Here is a 20,786-nt window from a genome sequence, read left to right as displayed (position 1 = left end):
CTGTACATAAATTCATATTTTAAACAACAGAAGTAGTGTAATTAGGATTTCCCGATAGTGCATACAGCATAAAATGTCTTTAAAAAAAGAAACAAAAAAGCTTTAATTGTTTTTGTTCGCTGTAAAAAAAAAAGGGAACGAAAAAATTGAACTATTTCCATGGATATTTTGAGGGCATTTCATATTTAATTCAGCTAGTGTTGAGTACATGCCACTCGACTGATCTAGCTAGGCAGGGATGAAGTTACTCATCCATCCATTTTCTGAGCCGCTTATCCTCACTAGGGTCGCGGGCATGCTGGAGCCTATCCCAGCTGTCATCGGGCAGGAGGCGGGGTACACCCTGAACTGGTTGCCAGCCAATCGCAGGGCACATACAAACAGACAACCATTCGCACTCACATGCACACCTACGGGCAATTTAGAGTCTCCAATTTATGCATGTTTTTGGGATGTGGGAGGAAACCGGAGTGCCCGGAGGAAACCCACGCAGGCACGGGGAGAATATGCAAACTCCACACAGGCGGGGACGGGGATTGAACCCGGGTCCTCAGAACTGTGAGGCTGACGCTCTAACCAGTCGGCCACCTTGCAGCCTGAAGTTACTCATATCAGTGTAAATTCTTACTTTGTCTTAAATTGAGCAAACACCTCATGTTTTACAGTGTGGAGAGTGAGAGCGGTGCAGTGACGCAGGGGCGCCATCAGGGCACCCCTATACCACCCACTCACCAGTGCTCGGCAGAAAAGATTAATCTGCACCCCCGGATATCTGCCCTGCGATTGGCTGGTGACCGGTTCAGGGTGAACCCCGGCTCTTGCCCGAAAATAGCTGGGATAGGCTCCACCACACCCGCGACCCTTGTGAGGATAAGCAGTACGGAAAATGAATGGATGGATATTTAGACTGGTAATAACTGCAGAATGCTTGTTAAAATTGCATCACATTCCCATTGTACTGCTTCAACTTCAGGTGATGATACGTGTGATGCACAACCAACAATCAACAGCGAGCTTGCTATGATGTGATCCGTCATAGGAAACACAAACTGGGTTGTCACTCCACAAAACACTAACTTAGGCCGAGTACAAAAAAAATGATGTAAAACCAGTTAGTAAAACACACACCTACTATTACACTACAATCCACAAACAACATCTAATATGAATGATAAAACAAGCTATGGGTGGAAGTTAGCGTCAACGGCCAATCTCATTTCTTTATTTGCAGCCTCCTCGGCCCTCACTCCTCTTTACATGATAGCGCCTCCCACCAGAGAGGCCATTCAGAAGACGAGAAAAACAAGTTTGGAAAAATGAGACGGTTGCTCCTCAATGTCAACATTACATGGAGATATTAGATTTTTTTTTTTTTTGCCAGGGGGTGAAATACAAACAGGCAAAATGTCAGTCTCATTACAGAAATGCATTATAAAGAGCACATCTAAAATTTAATGTGCATTCACATTTGTGGAGTGTCTAATTCCACACATATTGATGATTGACAAAGCATCCATCCATTTTCTACAGGGTCGCGGGGGCAGTAGCTTTAGCAGGGACGCCCAGACTTCCCTCTCCCCAGCCACTTTATCCAGCTCTTCCGGGGGGATCCCGAGGCGTTCCCAGGCCAGCCGAAGGACGTAGTCTCTCCAGCGTGTCCCTGGTCGTCCCCGGGGTCTCCTCCCGGTGAGACGTGCCCGAAACACCTCACCGGGAGGCATCCGAATCAGATGCCCCAGCCACCTCATCTGGCTCCTCTCGATGCGGAGGAGCAGCGACTCTACTCTGAGATCCTCCCGGATGACCGAGCTTCTCACCCTATCTCTAAGGGAGAGCCCGGACACCCTGCGGAGGAAACTCATTTCGGCCACTTGTATCCAGGATCTCGTTCTTTCGGTCAGCTCGTGACCACAGGTGAGGGTAGGAACGTAGATCGACCGGTAAATTGAGAGCTTTGCCTTTCGGCTTAGCTCCTTCTTTACCACAATGGATCGATACAAAGTCCGCATCACTGCAGACGCTGCACCGATCCGCCTGTCGATCTCCCGTTCCATTCTTCCCTCACTCGTGAACAAGACCCCAAGATACTTGAACTCCACCACTTGGGGCAGGATCTCATCCCCGACCTGGAAAGGGCATGCCAACCTTTCCCGACTGAGGACCACGGTCTCAGATTTGGAGCTGCTGATTCTCATCCCAGCCGCTTCACACCCGGCTGCGAACGGCTCGAGTGAGAGTTGGAGGTCACGGCTTGATGAAGCCAACAGAACCACATCATCTGCAAAAAGCAGAGATGCAAAACTGAGGCCAGCAAACGGACCCCCTCTACGCCTTGGCTGTGCCTAGAAATTCAGTCCATAAAATTTATGAACAGAATTGGTGACAAAGGGCAGCCTTGGCGGAGTCCAACCCTCACCGGGAAAGAGTCCGACTTACTGCCGGATATGCGGACCAAACTCTGACTCCGGTCGTACAGGGACCGAACAGCCCGTATCAGAGGGTTCGGTACACCATACTCCCGAAGCACACCCCACAGGACTCCCCAAGGGACACGGTCGAACGCCTTCTCCAAGTCCACAAAACACATGTAGACTGGTTGGGCCCCCATGCACCCTCGAGGACCCTGCCAAGGCCTGTTCCACGGCCAGGACGAAAACCACACTGCTCCTCCTGAATCTGAGATTCAACTTCCAGACGGACCCTCCTCTCCAGCACCCCGGAATAGACCTTACCAGGGAGGCTGAGGAGTGTGATCCCCCTGAAGTTGGAACACACCCTCCGGTCCCCCTTCTTAAAAAGGGGGACCACCACCCCAGTCTGCCAAACCAGAGGCACTCTCCCCGATGTCCACGCGATGTTGCAGAGGCGTGTCAACAAGAACAGCCCCACAACATTCAGAGCCTTTAGGAACTCCGGGCGAATCTCATCCACCAAGCCCTGCCACCGATGAGCTTTTTTAACGACCTCGGTGACCTCAAACCCAGAGATAGGAGAGCCCGCCTCAGAGAACCCACACTCTGCTTCCTCATGGGAAGGTGTGTCGGTGGAATTGAGGAGGTCTTCGAAGTATTCTCCCCACCGACTCACAACGTCCCGAGTCGAGGTCAGCAGCGCTCCATCCCCACTATACACAGTGTTGGTGGTGCACTGCTTTCCTCTCCTGATACGTCGGATGGTGGACCAGAATTTCCTCGAAGCCGTCCGGAAGTCTTTCTCCATGGCCTCACCGAACTCCTCCCACAGGCCAAAAAGGCCAGATAGGACTCCTTCTTCAGCTTGACGGCATCCCTCACCGTTGGTGTCCACCAACGGATTCGGGGATTGCCGCCACGACAGGCGCCGACCACCTTACGGCCACAGCTTCGGTCGGCCGCCTCAGCAATGGAGGCGCGGAACATGGTCCACTCGGACTCGATGTCCCCCGCCTCCCCCGGAACCTGAGCAAAGTTCTGTCGGAGGTGGGAGTTGAAACTCCTTCTGACAGGGGATTCTGCTAGACGTTCCCAGCAGACCCTCACAATCCGTTTGGGCCTGCCACGTCGGACCGGCATCTTCCCCCACCATCGGAGCCAACTCACCACCAGGTGGTGATCAGTTGACAGCTCCGCCCCTCTCTTCACCCGTGTGTCCAAGACATGCAGCCGCAAGTCCGTCGACACGACCACAAAGTCGATCATCGAACTGCGACCTAGGGTGTCCTGGTGCCAAGTGCACGTGTGGACACCGTTATGCTTGAACATGATGTTCGTTATGGACAAGCCGTGAGCACGGAAGTCCAATAACAGAACACCGCTCGGGTTATGATCGGGGGGGCCTTTCCTCCCAATCACGCCCTTCCAGGTCTCACTGTCATTGCCCACGTGAGCATTGAAGTTCCCCAGCAGAACGATGGAGTCCCTACCGGGGACGCTCTCCAGCACCCCCTCTAAGGACTCCAAAAAGGGTGGGTACTCTGAACTGCTGTTTGGTGCATAGGCACAAACAACGGTCAGGACCCGTCCCCCCACCCGAAGGCGGAGGGAGGCTACCCTCTCGTCCACCAGGGTGAACCCCAACGTACAGGTGCCGAGCCAGGGAGCAATAGGTATACCCACACCTGCTCGGCGTCTCTCACCGTGGGCAACTCCAGAGTGGAAGAGAGTCCAACCCCTCTCGAGAGGACTGGTACCAGAGCCCAAGCTGTGTGTGGAGGAGAGTCCGACTATATCTAGTCGGAACTTCTCGACCTCACACACCAGCTCGGGCTCCTTCTCTGCCAGAGAGGTGACATTCCACGTCCCTAGAGCCAGCTTCTGTAGCCGGGGATCGGATCGCCAAGGTCCCCGCCTTCGGCCACCGCCCAGCTCACACTGCACCCGACCCCTATGGCCCCTCCCACAGGTGGTGAGCCCATGGGAAGGGGGACCCACGTTACCCTTTCGGGCTGTGCCCGGCCGGGCCCCATGGGTGCAGGCCTGGCCACCAGTCGCTCGACATCAAGACCCACCACCAGGCCTGCCTCCAGTGGGGGGCCCCGCTGACCCGTGTCCGGCCAAGGGAAAACGAAGTCCATTGTTTGTCGTCATCATAAGGGGTCTTTGAGGCGTGCTTTGTCTGGTCCCTCACCTAGGACCTGTTTGTCATGGGTGACCCTGCCAGGGGCATAAAGCCCCAGACAACTTAGCTCCTAGGATCACTTGGACACACAAACCCCTCCACCACGATAAGGTGATGGCTCAAGGAGGAGCAATTAAAGCATATCATACCATAATATCAAAAGATTCAGAGAATCTGGTAAAATCTTGGCACGTAAGTGGCAAGACCCAAAATCAACATTGAATGCCCGCGACCTTTCGATCCGTCAGACGGCACTGCATTAAAAACTTACCTCATTATGAAAGTGATATTGCCATGTGGGCTCAGGAACACTTCAGAAAAAACACTGTCAATTAACACAGTTCGTCACTACATCTACAAATGCAGTTAAAACTCTACCATGCAAAGCGAAAGCCAAATATCACCAACACCCAGAATGGCCGCTGGGCCCGTGTTCATCTGAAATGGACTGACGCAAAGTGGAAAAGTGTGACGAGTCCACATTTCAAATTGTTTTTGGAAATCATGGAACTGGTGTTCTCCGGGCCAAGGAGGAAAAGGACAATCCGGATGGTCATCAGGATCAAGTTTCAAAGCCAGCATCTGTGATGGTATTAGAGTGTGTTCGTGACCATGGCATCTGTAACTTGCGAATCTGTGAAGGCACCAATAATGCTGAAAGGTTTATACAGGTTTTGGAGCAACAAATGCTGCAAGGTCTTCTTCAGAGACATCCCTGCTTATTTCAGCAAGACAATGCCAAGCCACATTCTGCAAGTTACAACAGCATCTGCTCGTAGTAAAAGACTAGAAAATACTAGACTGGCGTTCTAGCAGTCCAGACCTGTCTCCCATTGAAAATGCGCGGCGCATTATGAAGCGCATTGTGAACGACAATGGAGACCCCGGACTGTTGAGCAACTGAAGTTGTGCATCAAGCAAGAATGGGAAAGAATTCCATCTACAAACTTTCAACAATTAGTGTTTTCAGTTTCCAAACGCATATTGAGTGTTGTTAAAAGGAAAGGTGATGTAACACAGTGGTAAACATGACCTGGTCCTAGCTTTTTTGGAACGTGTTGCAGGCAAGGCATCAAATTCAAAATGAGTGAATATTTGCAAACAATGGTTATCAGTTTGAACATTTAATATCTTGTCTTTGCAGTGTATTAAATTAAATATAGGTTGAAAAGGATTTGCAAATCATTGTATTCAGTTTTTATTTGCGTTTTACACAACATCCCAACTTCACTGGAATTTGGGTTTGCACATACATACGCTGTACATTCATACATAACATTCATACAGACATGTATAAATACAGGTACACCCACACATAAATACATAAGAGTATGACAGCAATATACGGTATAATACCAACTTGAACAAAGTGTGTGTGTGTGTGTGTGTGTGTGTGTGTGTGGGGTCGGGGGTGGGGGCATATTTTCAAAGGCAATTTGTTATTCATCAATTGCTCCAAAACAGATTGATATTATTGGAAATGACTGCCAGTTTCATTTTCTTGGAGGAAAATGCATAAAATCAACTTGCTAATGAAATATGGACCATTAGGACCCCATACCTCCTTTAAGGGAAACAAACAATTCAAAGCTACCTGGCCCTGTGTAAGAAAGTAATTGCCCCCCTTATTAACTCATAAATTAATTGTGGCTAATAACATTTTTTGGAAAGCTGAGTTCATTTTCATTGACCACACCCAAATCTGATTACCTCCAGACCTGTTCGATCCATAAATCACTTAAATAGAACCTAAATGACCAAATGACGTTGGCCAAAAGCTCTCAAAAAGCTGTAACAAAATGCCACGATCCAAACAAACTCAACAAGAGATGAGAAATAATAAGTAGTAATTGACATCTAACTGAAAAGGGTTACAAAGCCATTTCTGAAGCTTAAGGACTCCAGCAAACCACAGTGAAAGCCATTATCCTCAAATGGAGAAAACATGGAACAGTGGTGAACCTTCTCAGCAGTGGTCAGCCTACAAAAATGACTCCAATAGCACAGCGATGAATCCTTCAGGAGGTCACAAAGGAACCCAGGGCAACATCTAAAGAAGCGCAGGGATCCTAATAAAGAGGAGACTGGACAACAATGGCATCCGTGCCAGAGTTCCAAGGCAAAAACCATTGCTGATCAAAAAGAAAGAAAATAAATGGATGGTCTTACTTTAACGAAAGAAAAAAAAACTGAATGCCAAGACTTTTGGGAGGATTTTCTATGGCCTGACAAGATGAACATTTAACTTTTTGAAATGTGTGTATCTTGTTACATCTGGTATAAATGTAACACAGAATTTCAGAAAAAGAACATCTTACCAAACAGTCAAACATGGTGGTAGTAGTGTGATGGTCTAGGGCTGCTTTTCTCAATAAGGACCTGGACGACTGTTATTAATGGAACACTGAATTCTGCTCTTTACCAGAAAATCCTGAATGTTTGTGACCTCAAGCTGAGGCGTGCAGGGTTCTGCAGCAGGACAACAATCCAAAACACACAAGCAAATTAACTGAATGGCTTTAAAAAAAAATGAAGGTTTTGGAGTGGCGTCATCAAAGTCCGGACTTGAATCCTTTTCTTTAAAAGGCTGTTTGTGCTTGAAAACCCTCCATTGTTGCCGAGCATCTCCACAGAGATGTGAACGACTCATTGGCAGTTATTGAAAATGCTTGATTTCAGTTATTGCTGCTGAGGGTGGGCCAACCAGTTATTAGGTTTAGGGGGCCATTACTTTTCACACAGGGCCAGGTAGCTTTGAATAGTTCCCTTTTCTCCTTAATAAATAAAAATCACCATTTAAAAATTGCATTTTATATTTATCTTTGTCTGTTATTTACATTTGTTTGATGATCTTAAACATTAAAGTGGAGAAACTGCAAAAAATGAGAATTTGAGAAGGGCACAAATTTAATGTAGCAGTTTCAAAAACACTTGTGAGTTCAACATCACTCCCTCTGGTGTGATATTGCTTCATTGTTGTTTTCTGGTTCAGTTTAACCATTATACAATGACAAATGAACAACAATAATCAGTTAATAAAGAATACACTTTAAAGTTAAGTAAGTTTTTATCTGATTATTTGATTAATCAACTTGAATAATCGATAGAATATTAGATTCTCATAATATTCGATAGCTGCAGCCCTTCAACAATGTATAATTGCACAGTGGCAACAAAAATAGATCACAATGCCCAAGTTGTGTTCCAAGACCAAAAATAAAAGACAAAAAATAACAAGGGGGCCTCCATATCAAAAGACTCAAAGTACCTCCGATGCTGCAGCGGGTTTCCGTTTTTTTATTTTACCCTTGTTCATTGAAAGCCACATTCTTGTTTCTTATTTACAAAGTACACCAAATGCTCGGGATTGCCAAACCTGTACATAGTGTTGTCCAGCAGAGTCAGTCTCAGAACCGCAAGGTTGACAAGGCCAAACTACACTACTGGGCAGACCCAGGACAGTTGCTTTACAGTCTTGGAGCTAGCCTTTGGCGAGATTAAATATATAAATTTGGTCATACAGTAACCTCAGGTGCAGTGGTGAGACGCTGCTGCTTCTCCACCCTGGAGCCACTCTTGCTGCTCGGGACAATGCGGTCCAGTCCTGAATTAAAATTACAGACTGAAGTTGTAAAAGGTTTCTCTCCAGTGTGTGTTGTTGTGTGTTCCGAATGTCCCTTGTAGAAGAACCTTACCACAGACTGAGCAGGCAAAATGTTTCTCCACAGTTTGTTCTAGTGTCTTCCCAGTGAATCTTTTACTAAGCAGGCAAAAGTTTCCTTCATGTTCTTGTGTGTGCATTCAAATGTCCCTTCTCGGAAATGGAAAGGTTTCTCTCTTGTGTAGAACATCATGTGTCTTCTTCAACTTCATTTGGTACCATATATTTTCACATTGAGCGCATTTCTAGTGTTTGTTTTCAGTGAGATGTCATATCACTTTTACAGTGTTCATTATCTATATTCGTCACAGGGGCACCTGACAATGGCAACTCGGTGGCATTATCCTCTTCTTCCTCTTTAATGTAGAGGGCCTGCTGCTCCACCCTAGAGCTCCACTCCTGCTGCTCAGGACAAAGATTTTCTATTCCACTAAAGTTGCAGATTGAACTAGTAAAAGGTTTCTCTCCAGTGTGTGTTCTTGCGTGCCTTACTAAACTTCCCTTAAGAGAGAAGCATTTACCACAAACTGAACAGGAAAAGGTTTTCTCACCAGTGTGGGTTCTCATGTGAATTATTAAACTACATTTTTGATTCACCCTAAGACCACACACTGAGCAGGAACAAGGGCTCTCTCTAGATTGTGTTCTCGTGTGTTTTCCTAAATGTGCCTTCCGAGTGAATCTTTGACCACAAACTGAACAGGCAAAAGGTTTTTCTCCAGTGTGTGTTCTTGTGTGCCTGATTAAGTCGATCTTTACAGTGAATGTTTTTCCACAAACGGAGCAGGCAAAAGGTTTCTCCCCGGTGTGTGTTCTTGCATGCCTTACTAAACCTGTGTTCAGAGTGAATCTTTTGCCACAAACTGAACAGGCAAAAGGTTTCTCTCCAGTGTGTGTCCTCATGTGAATTGTTAAACTACACTTTTGATTTACTTTAAGACCACACACTGAGCAGGAAAAAGGTTTCTCCCCAGTATGTGTTCTTTTGTGTTTTCGTACATGTCCCTTCTGAGTGAATCTTTTATCACAAATGGAGCAGGCAAAAGGTTTCTCTCCAGTGTGTGTTCTCATGTGTCTTTTCAATGACGACTTGTTGAAAAACGTTTTGTCACATTGAGAACATTCCCGTTTGTCGTCAGTGTGACATGTCATATCACCTTTAGAGTGTTCATCATCATCTGTGTCAGAAGAGTGGGATGTTACTTCATCATCATTTGATAGTGGAGCTAAGAGGCTGTCTGCTTGTGATCCTCCACATTGGTCTTCATCAACTTCTGATGTCCTGTGTTGGCTTGAGCTGCTGCTTTGAAGCCCCATCCCGCTGTTCTCCTCACTTTGACTGGAATGAAGCTGTGACTTCTGCCCTTGGTCTTCCTCATCTTCACTCTTCATTACGACAATGGTCAATGGCAACTTGGTGATATCGTCCTCCTCCTCTTCCTCTTTAATTTGGCGGGTCTCTTCCTCCTCCTCTTCCTCTTTAATGTGAAGGGGCTCTTGCTCCTGCTGCTGAGAATGAATAAATGTTTCACTGACATCTGCAGGACACAAAGAAGACAAATGCACATGGTTTGGTGAAGTTAAGTCCCATGGTGTGACTATTGTCCTGTGTATTTATACATGGTTTTTGTAAAATTTATCAGGAGCATCGTGGCTCTAGAGTGCGACTAATTTTGTCCCAATGTGCACCCTAATTTCTGAACAGTGCGCTTAAAAAAATGAGAGGTTGCAAAAAAAAATTAAAATTAAAAAAAACATCTCTGCCACTTTGAAAGCAGACACATTACTATCTCTGATTGGTTTAGACCATGATGGGTCTAAACCAATCAGAGATAGTAAAGAGCGGGACCCCCATCTGATTGGCCGTGGTCGTGTGCCTGTGTTATCGTCACAGGACTAGTTGATTGGCCTAGTAAGTAATCCCATCTGATTTAGAGTACAAATAGCCACGGATGATAAAATGAAAATAACGATTGACACCTTCTTCGTGAAAAATTTTAAGATCTGAAAGTCCGAACCAATGCTCCCACACAAAGCACTTTAAGCACAAACACATTTCACACTTCAAATAAACAAATTTATGTTGACCACATTATTACTTTATCATTTACTAGTCAATATTGACTAAAAAGACAGGCAGCTATCTTTTTTTCGCTCTTTTTAAGACTGAACCTGTAAAACTGTGGTGTTGAATCTGATGCAAATTTGTGCTTTTGTGCTGCAGAAAGAAAAGTTGAGCGCACCGGTGCAAAAAGTTAGTCTACAGCCCCGAACGTATGATAATGAGGTTTGAGAATCACATTCATGCTCCTTTCAAAGGGAGTTTGGTTAAATGGAAGAAGAAAATCATCAAATTTCAGGATGACCAACCAATATTTGATGTTATTCATTGTACCGCAAGCTGGGACACCATCAGATCCACATAGTAAAGATTATCTAAAGTTAATAATGTTATAGTAAATGTAAATGAAGTTATTTATGTAACTACATCTGTGATTGAGTGGCGACCAGTCCAGGGTGTACCCCTCCTCGCCCCCAGTCAGCTGAGATAGCCGCCAGCACACCCGCGACCTTAATGAGAAAAAGCGGTTCAGAAAATGGATGGATGTAAAGAAATGTCAGTGATTATCAAAAAACATTTGTATTAAATGTAAATAAAAGTATTTATGTAAATATATGTCAGTGATTTTTATGAAAAATACACCAAGAACCCCTGAAGCTGGCAATGTATTCCTCAACAGGAACCTGACATTTATCGGTGCTATCACACGGTTCCCTGATGTTCTGCTTCACAAAAGAGGATTGCAAGAAGAAATAAACTGTTTATTTACTTACTTACATAGCAAAACAGTATATTTAAAAAGGAAAAAAAACATAAAACTGAAGTTACTAACAACAAAATTGGTTACAAGAAATGGGTAAAAATGTCACAATAGGTACATACTGAAACAATGATTATTTCATCTCAATTTATTCAGGTTCACTTAGTCTAAAATCTGCACCTGTTTAGTTGAACACAATGGTATTATTCTGTTGCATGATTGGGAAGAGGCTAAAATCAGCAGACATTCCAATTCTTCTTCCCTCTTGCCATTAACTTCTGAAAACAGTTGATTTATAATCCCAGAGTGACGTGACATTATTGCCAATTGCGCACATCTCTGTTGGGACATTATTACTGTACTCATCGCTTCGTAATTCTGCGTTACTTGCTTTGTCACTCAGCAGAGGAGTGGACTCAAGTCACATGACTTGGCCTCGAGTCATGTATTTGATGACTTCAGATTCGACTCGACTAGATGTTACAAGACTTGCAAGTCGACTTTAACTTGAACAGCAATGACTCGAGACTTCACCCACTGACTTGAAAAGACTTGCTACTTTGACCAAAGCACTGAGAAACCAAAATTTATAGCTTCTCTTTCTACAGCTTTATGTGAGACTTATTGTTATACTACAGGAAAACATTAAAAGTGACAACATAATGCTGCAGCTTTTACTGATTATTTATTAGGCCAAAGTGTATCATGCTATTATTGCTATGGTTAGTTCTTATTATTCTTAGACAGTTAACACCTGAATGGGCACACTCTTGACTAAGAGGTAATTCTTTCACACACTACCTAAAGTAATGGTTTCATGGAGGAAAAAAAACTATAACAAAAATCAGCAAGCCACCTCTGGACCATTTGTCAAAAATGTCATTGTATCACAATTATTGCACTACTAGTTACTTTAAATCGCTTGACGACTCCATCATTTGCACAATTGTCACTGTAGCAGTATTACCACATTACTGGCACCCGTTCATTGCTCAATGACTCTCTGTACATGCGTTTTTATGTCCTAAATGTCCTGCAATTCTTCCACAATTGACATTGTCCCAGATTATCGCACTACGAGTCACTTTAAACTGCATACATCCCTTGAAGTCTCGTCACTATTGCTATATTCGACATTCAAAAAGCTCTAAGTGCTCGAGGACTCTTAATCTTTTTGCACAATTGTCAAAAATAAAAAATACAAAATTACAAAATATTGTACCGGCATTACCAGATTACTAGCAACCCTTTATTGTTCTCAATGTCTTTATGTCTCAAAAGTGTTCTCTGTCAATTGACTGTTGTCGTCCTAGAGCGGCTCCAACAACTGGAGGCAAATTCCTTGTGTGCTTTTTTAACATCCATCCATCCATTTTCTGAGCCGCTTCTCCTCACTTGGGTCGCGGCCGCGCTGGAGCCTATCCCAGCTATCATTGGGCGGGGTACACCCTGAACTGGTTGCCAGCCAATCGCAGGGCACATACAAACAAACAACCATTCGCACTCACATTCACACCTACGGGCAATTTAGACTCTCCAATTCATGCATGTTTTTGGGATGTGGGAGGAAACCGGAGTGCCCGGAGAAAACCCACGCAGGCACGGGGAGAACATGCAAACTCCACACAGGCGGGACCAGGGATTGAACCCTGATCCTCAGAACTGTGAGGCTGACGCTCTAACCAGTCGCCCACTGTGCCGCGCCTTTTTAACATACTTGGCAAAATAAAGATGATTCTGATTATGAATATACACGCATGCACAAATGCACACACACACCCACACACACACACAGTTGTTGCCTTCATGGACCGCAATTGGCATCTATCAATCTATCAGTTAAAAGTGTACTGAGAGTGGTGTGCTTGTTGCCATGTTTATGTACTTAACTGGATTTGGCATGGCAAGTCTGCACAAAATTGCTAATTTAATGTAGCTTCAACTACAGTAATATTTAAGTTATTGGTTCATGTTGATGACATCATTCTGTAACTTGGTGGCGTACATTACCACGTAATGGGTACAGTTAAGCTAAGGCTTTTTTTGTACTGTGGATAAGTGATATTTATGCCACTTGGCAGCTGCTGAGAGTAACTCAAAAGTTACTTTTTTCTAACTTAGTTACTTTTGAAATCAAGTAATCAGTAAAGTACCATAATTTATCGTGTATAATACACACACACACACCCCCCCCCCAAAAAAACTGTCAAAAGTCAATAGTGCGCATTATACATAGGTATAGGGGCAAATGGGAAAAAAAACTTTCACGTTTTTATAAATGTATGCCGCCATCTAGTGGTTATGAAAAAGGTGTAGCCTACATTTTCATTCCAATATGGATGGATGGATGGATGTTTTGCCTGGTCCTTCATGTTTTCTAGAATTGTACCCATCTTACAAATTCATCCATCCATTTTCTGAGCCGCTTCTCCTCACTTGGGTCGCGGGCGTGCTGGGGCCTATCCCAGCTGTCATCGGGCAGGAGGCGGGGTACACCCTGAACTGGTTGCCAGCCAATCGCAGGACACATACAAACAGACAACCATTCACACTCACATTCACACCTACGGGTAATTTAGAGTCTCCAATTAATGCATGTTTTTGGGATGTGGGAGGAAACCGCAGTGCCCGGAGAAAACCCACGCAGGCACGGGGAGAACATGCAAACTCCACACAGCCAGGGCCGGGGATTGAACTCGGGTCCTCAGAACTGTGAGGCTGACGCTCTAACCAGTCGGCCACCGTGCCGCCATCTTACAAATTCTACCTGGGTAATCAAACATATGAGCACAACTGTGTGTTTTCTCATTTACTAAATAAAAGCAGGGCTGTGATTTTCAAAATAAGAGCAAGTAAATTAAAAAAAGGATGAAGTGCTCAAACCAAGTGTTTAACTTCAGAATAATTATTTGGGGGAAAAAAAAAACTAACAAAATACAGATAATACTTCATATGGGTAGAAGCAAAATCATGCATTGTAAAAATGCATTGTACATCGGTAGAAGGGTTTTCCAGAATTTTGAGCTCAACTTTGGGGGTGCGTATTATACATGGGTGTGCATTATACACGACAAAATACTGTAACTAAGTTACTTTTTCAAGGTAACTGTGGCAATGCTGCTTTTAACATACTTGGCAAATAAAGATGATTATGATAATTGTAGAGCATGACATTGTTGTGCATGTCACTATATTTTTCTGGCATAAATGAACTAAGATACATTATCCATCGACCCATCCATCCATCCATCCATCCATCTTCTACCACTTATCCGAGGTCGGGTCGCGGGGGCAGTACTTTTAGCAGGGACGCCCAGACTTCCCTCTCCCCAGCCACTTCATCCAGCTCTTCCGGGGAGATCCCGAGGCGTTCCTAGGCCAGCCAAAAGACATCGTCTCTCCAGCGTGTCATGGGTCGTCCCCGGGGTCTCCTCCCGGTGGGACATGCCCGGAACACCTCACCAGGGAGGCGTCCGGGAGGCATCCGAATCAGATGCCCCAGCCACCTCATCTGGCTACTCTCGATGTGGAGGAGCAACGATTCGATTCTGAGATCCTCCCCGATGACCGAGCTTCTCAACCTATCTCTAAGGGAGAGCCCGGACACCCTGCGGAGGAAACTCATTTCGGCCGCTTGTATCCGGGATCTCGTTCTTTCGGTCACGACCCACAGCTCGTGACCATACATAGGTATCACATTATTTGTAGTAAATACATAATAATTTTGGGACCAGTAAGGTAAAATTTGATAATTTCCTGTGGCACGACTGTTTGGAATCACTGATCTCTTTGTTTTCTGCGATGTGACTCTTGGCTGCTGTGTGCTTACTACAGTGAATGCTATTGCCACTTGTTGTCTCTTCCTCCTACTGACCGCTCGTATGCACTTGCACTGACAAAAGAGATTAAGTGTAAAACCAAATTTAAAATTTACTTTTTAAAGAATTGTTCAGGTACCATTGTTCATATTTTTCATATCTCCAATATAATTATAATTGATCTATTGATGTTATTATGTGCTACAGGTACAATATGAAATCTAATTGGCTAAAGAAACGATCCCATTTTTAATATACTGTGGTTTAAATCACACTACTTATTATTAGATTAGATTATATTGACAGCAGACAGTGGCTGAAATCTGATTGCACAAGAAAATCTAACATCCACTTATATGTACTGGAAGCAGTGCAGCCAAAAGAAACACTACAAATTGAAGAGAATATGTGGTTGGGAGTAAATTGATACATTCTAATGGAACAAATATTAGAATTTATGTTGTAAACATGGGTCAGTGCATCCCGCAGAGATGGCCTTGCTGGCCCTGACCATCCACCACTGGATTTGAGGAAATAATTTAAGGTGTCACAGCTACGATTGGCTGGCGACCAGTTCAGGGTGTACCCCGCCTCTTGCCCGAAGTTAGCTGGGATAGGCTCCAGCACGTTCGTGGCCCTAATGAGGATAAGCAGTAAGGAAGATGAAGATGATGATGATGATGTGTAGTACAGGTGCGTCCAGCCCATTTCTGAAGCACCCCCGAACTGACAGCTCTTTCGATATTTTTTTACTATACGTCCTCTTTTTTGTTAACAAGCTAGAAATGTGTTAAATCCAAACAATACTTGGTTGAAACTTCATATTTTCACAACCAAAATACAGTACCCCCCATTTTGCCTCAAAAAAGGTTTGATCCACACCATCTCTCCCACTTAGGTTCTGAGCAGCGAGCGCAGTCTGCGCAGAGTTATACCTTCCACTTATATGGATGAGTGGTCTAAGTAGGACCTACCTGATGATATGATGTATGATATGGCCAATTCCTCAACGTCTACCACTCAATACCAGCACATTATTATCATTAACAGGCCACATTACTGATGCACTTCACTGTAGGTCACTATTTATATTGTTAGGCAGGAGTTAGCTGACGTTTTTTTCTATCTAGGAAAGGTTACAGGTGGTCAGACAGTACCACTGTCCTTCTTTATTTGGAATATGAGAAGCAAGCATCTGCCATGTGCAAGTGTTAATATTTAAAACAAAAGTGCAAGTGACTAGCTGACTTGATGTCCATTACCATTGAAACTCCTATTGTGTGTGTGTGTACACACTGATAGCCTCATGATGGATAAGATTGTTATCCATCGGGATGTCCTCGGGCCCCGAAACTGTCAGAATCCCTAACTCCTAGAATTTCCCCTGGAAGTGTACAAGTCACACGAACTCAGGCAGAGTCTGGTTGTTAACCAACCATTCTAGATATTATGATACAACTTCATGGGACGTTCAAATATGTTAAGAAAAATAAACTATTGACAAAACAAGAGTAGGCTAAAACGTATACAAACCTGCTTCGAGGAACACAACTCGTGGCTGCTCGCAAACAGCGTCTAGTCGTTGACGTTTTCGCTTGTCCTCTTTTGTTCCACAAAGTTCCTCCTCGTACTCTTCTTCTTTCACACTTTTTGCACACATTTTCACACGAAAATCACAACACTTTACACTCGCACTCGATCTCTGCTTCGTGATGTGATAACAAAAAAACGCGTCTCGTTGTTAGTAGCTAGCAAGCTAAGCTAAGTTTAAGCTAACTGGAAGCTTCAACGAGACGAGTTTATGCGGACACGAAGATTTGATGAATGATGTTTTTACTCTTGTTTAGTCGCGGTGGGAGGTACTGCGTTGAGGCTTCGCTGCGTTCAGTGCTTATTCGAGTTTAGAACGATTTAGTTGAACGCGCGTGGTGACATAAAACGTATACGGAAGTAGACGTGCCGCGGAAGTAATACGGCAACTCCACTCGGACAAACAACGTACCGTGATTACGAGCACGCAAAATGAAACTTCAAATGACTTGGCCAAAGAAAACGCATAGAGTTTATCTTGACTTCATTTAGGCTTCTACAATTATAGATACTGAATACTATCAGTTTGAAGATTGTTAGTATTTTAGTCTGGATCACATACACACTACCATCTTGCCACAGAGTCAAATTGTATTGATAAATCATTTAAAACTTAATTGACCACTGCTCTTCTCACCAACACACTTGTGTCTCTTGACCTGTCGCTTGACATGGAATCTTTTATCACAAATACTGCAGCTGAATTGTTTCTCAGCAATGTGAGTTGTCGTGTGTGTTCTCAATGTGAATTTCTGAGTGAATCTTTTACCACAAACCGAGCAGACAAATTGTTTTTGACTGGCGTGTTCTCTTCTGTCTTGTGCAATTGCGACTTACAGAGAATCTTTTACGACACACTAAGCAGGTTTGTTCAATTGTGTCTTAAGAATGAATCCTTTATCACAACATGAACAAGCAAAAGGCTTCTCCCTGGTGAGTGTTCTTGTCTGCCTTAATAAACTTTGCTTTAAAGAGAAACTAAATGATCACAGAAATTGTTTCTCACCAGTGTGTTTTCGTGGATCCTCAACCAGTCCTCAATGTTCACTGGAACTGAATGTGCAGGATTAGCAGGCAAAAGTGTTTTCTCCGGTGTGTGTTCTTGTGTGTTTCGTTAAATGTGCTTTAATGGTAATTCCAAGTCTTACATGTATGAGGTGAATTTTATGTTGTGCATTTCATTGTCCATGATTGTTAATGCATTTTTTTGGCAATGTTTGTCTGCAAAATGTGTAATTACGAGGTTTGAGAAACACAATTATAACTAAGACCAACTGAACCCCCGGCTGAGCAAGCAATCGGCAACAGAGGCAAGAAAAACTCTCTAAAGAATAAACCTCCATAGATTCAGTGTGGGGTGACTGTCTCCAGTGAGAGAGACAGATAGAATCTTGAATGCTGATTGGCTCTGCGGGCAACTAGTCCCTCCCTCTGTCTATTGCCGGTTCAACTGGCTCCAAATTCCAGAGGACAAAAGATTTGGAAGCATGTCATCGGTTTCATGCCTTCCATCAGACATGGAAGATGGTGCTTTCTCACTGTTTTTCTGTCTGATCGATTGTTATTTGCTGAGTTTGAGAGTTTGCGTGTGTCTGTGTGTGAGAGAGGTAAGGTAAATATTATTTGATGGCACCAGATGGCACCTCCTACGAGTGCTGACCAAAAGGACAAACAACAACATTTCAGCTTGCCACATATTTGTAGTGATGATATTGTATCACGTTTTGAAAATAGGAGAGCAATACTTTGCAACTTGAATGACTTGAATGTCTGCTTGGCTGATACGGTTGTGAAACTTGACTCCCTGTCTGATATGCCAACGGCTGATAAAATGTGATCTAACCTGTCTGACATTTTTCTAAAAACGGGCTAGCAAAACTCTGAGGCAGGGCGTACGTGGGCACAACCATACTTTCAGTTGCTTTAAGTGGACCATGGCTAGCCAAGTTGAAGATGATCTCCAATGTCCGAAGTGTTTGGAAATCTTCAAAGATCCTGTTATACTTCAGTGTAGTCACAGCGTCTGTCGTGCGTGCGTGCAGCGGTGGTGGGAGCAGGAAGGAGAAAGATCGTGTCCACTCTGTAGGAAAAGGTGTAACTCGATGGATCTACCTCGCAACTTGGCACCGAGGGATGCGTCTGAGGCCTTTTTACAGGCCTCGGTGGAGGCAGAGGACATCTGCAGGTTGCACAAGGACAAACTGAATTTCTTCTGCTTGGACCACCAGGAGTCTGTGTGCATCATCTGCAGAGATGCAGAAATCCACGCTGGCCACAAGGTCCGTCCCCTTGATGAAGCTGCGCCAGATCACAGAAAGAAATTCCAGGAAGGCCTGGAGAGAGTAAAGAAATGTCTGGAAGTGTACGATGAGGTGAGAGACAACTGCAGTGAACTAGCAGAGTACATCAAGGTCCAGGCGGACCAGGTTGAAAGCAAGATTAAGCAGAATTTTGAAGAGCTTCATCGCTTTCTGCAGGTTGAGGAGGAGGCCAAGTTGTCTGCTCTGAGGGAGGAAGAGCAGAGGAAGAGTCAGATGATGAAGAAGAAGATTGAGGTTCTCAACAGAGACAGGGCCGCTCTGTCAGACATGATCAGAACCGCAGAGGAGCAGCTCACATCTGACCACGTTTCCTTCATGAACAACTACCAGGCTGCAATGAGTAGAATCCAGCAGCTGCCCAAGAAGCCTAACGTGCTCCCCGGGGCGCTGCTGGATGAAGTCAAACATGTGGGCAACCTCAAGTTCACCGTGTGGGAACGAATGAAGGAGATGGTCTCCTTCAGTCCCGTGATTCTGGACCCAAACACGGCCGGTCCGGAACTCAGTCTGTCTGAAGATCTGACCAGTGTGAGCGTTAAAGATGGAGAGCATCATCCAAAGAATCCCGAGAGGTGTCAGTACTGGAACGGTGTCCTCGGTTCCGCTTTGGACTCAGGAACACAGGTCTGGGAAGTCGACGTGGGAGACAACGCTGACTGGCGACTGGGGGTCGCGTGGGGGGAACCTGATTCGCCCCCTAGCGTATTCACATCGATCATCGGATTCAGTGATGATAAATACAAAAAGTTATCAGGGCGATATGAATCCTGGAATCCGCCAGTAAAACTGCAGAGGATTCGAATTCATGTGGACACTAACGAAAGATCCATTTCATTATCCGAATCGCTTACAAACACTGAGATATCCACAAGGAAGAACTTTTCAAATTGGCCGAATTTGTCTGCTAGCATGAAAATCTATCCTTACTTTTACACAGAGGATAAAGGTCCTCTGAAAATAATACCACTTACACTTTTTGTTACAACTCAAAGTCTGTGATGATAATTTGCTGCCAGAATGCTGCAACGACATGGTAAATAAAAAGTTGCAAGATGGTTCATTGAATATGATATGTCACTTTGAATAAGATATTTCTTTCACCCACAAGGGATATTTTACAGTGATTGAACTGTTCAATAACTAGAAAACATCATTTTGAATTCATACAGTATTTCGGTTTTAAGAGACCATGTCGGAAAAAAATATATCTGATCAAAAATGTTTTGTTTAAATGTTTGTTTTAATAATCTGAAGACATATTGTTTTCTTCTCAATGATTACTCCACACTCTTTTGTGACTTTTATTTTCCTGACAGTTGTATATGAAAGACTCGCTTCTATTTTATTTTGATGGGAGCAATGGTCACTACTAGGTGTCTGACACCTCCCATCCAAAATAATTGTACTTTGTGGTTGTAGCTGTATTGATAAGTATCAGTGTAATCAAAAACTACAGAGAATATGTTATAAATCAACATTTGAGAGAGACGCTATGTGTGGTTAATGAAGACTGTTCCAGTGGAAGAAGCAAGACAATCACATACAACAATCACACCTCAGCACTTGCAAAAAATGCATAAACTATAACGATCATAATCATAAAGAAGATTCTTATTGAATATACAGGGGTTTTAACTACAATGAATACTGGCAAACAGTCATTTGTGTTGTATACAAAAGTGTAATTGGGGGATGACTATTTTACAATGTGCCACACAACACTCCTGTGTGCATGATGCACGTATGTCTCTTACATAAGATTGGGAATGTTTTTATTTTTATTTATTTTTTCAGATTCAGCTGAATCTTAAAGAATATACCAAGACTCTCTACAGAGTCTTGGTATATAAATAATTATTTTTGTAACAGCTGCTTCCAAAATGTCTTTTTCAATTGGTAAATGGGCTTGGCACTCTTAGGCTTTACTTCTGTCTACTCCATTTGGGCCATGTTGAAGTAGTAAAGGTGTATTGGTCAG

The 20,786-nt window shown here is 43.9% G+C and overlaps 2 protein-coding genes across 3 annotated transcripts; one reads left to right on the top strand and one right to left on the bottom strand.

Moving 5' to 3' along the window:
• Positions 1-5,857: 5,857 nt before the first annotated feature.
• Positions 5,858-16,847, bottom strand: LOC133417746 (gastrula zinc finger protein XlCGF57.1-like). Its single transcript, XM_061705819.1, has 2 exons — positions 16,431-16,847; positions 5,858-9,795 (listed from the first exon to the last, which is right to left on the bottom strand). Exons 1-2 carry the CDS (start codon positions 16,555-16,557, stop codon positions 8,516-8,518), a joined length of 1,407 nt encoding a protein of 468 aa, XP_061561803.1. The 5' UTR covers positions 16,558-16,847; the 3' UTR covers positions 5,858-8,515.
• Positions 16,848-17,364: 517 nt separating this feature from the next.
• LOC133417760 (E3 ubiquitin-protein ligase TRIM35-like) lies at positions 17,365-20,296 on the top strand. Of its 2 annotated transcripts, XM_061705854.1 has the most exons (3): positions 17,365-17,420; positions 17,497-18,859; positions 18,965-20,296. In XM_061705854.1, exons 2-3 carry the CDS (start codon positions 18,422-18,424, stop codon positions 19,805-19,807), a joined length of 1,281 nt encoding a protein of 426 aa, XP_061561838.1. In that variant the 5' UTR covers positions 17,365-17,420; positions 17,497-18,421; the 3' UTR covers positions 19,808-20,296. The 2 variants fall into 2 exon arrangements, with proteins under 2 accessions (XP_061561838.1, XP_061561829.1); XM_061705845.1 differs by having other exon boundaries at positions 17,497-20,296.
• The last annotated feature ends 490 nt before the right edge of the window (positions 20,297-20,786 follow it).

Source organism: Phycodurus eques, chromosome 2 (assembly GCF_024500275.1).
Source record: "Phycodurus eques isolate BA_2022a chromosome 2, UOR_Pequ_1.1, whole genome shotgun sequence".
Lineage (NCBI taxonomy): Eukaryota > Metazoa > Chordata > Actinopteri > Syngnathiformes > Syngnathidae > Phycodurus > Phycodurus eques.
This window is presented reverse-complemented; position numbering and strand designations above follow the sequence as displayed.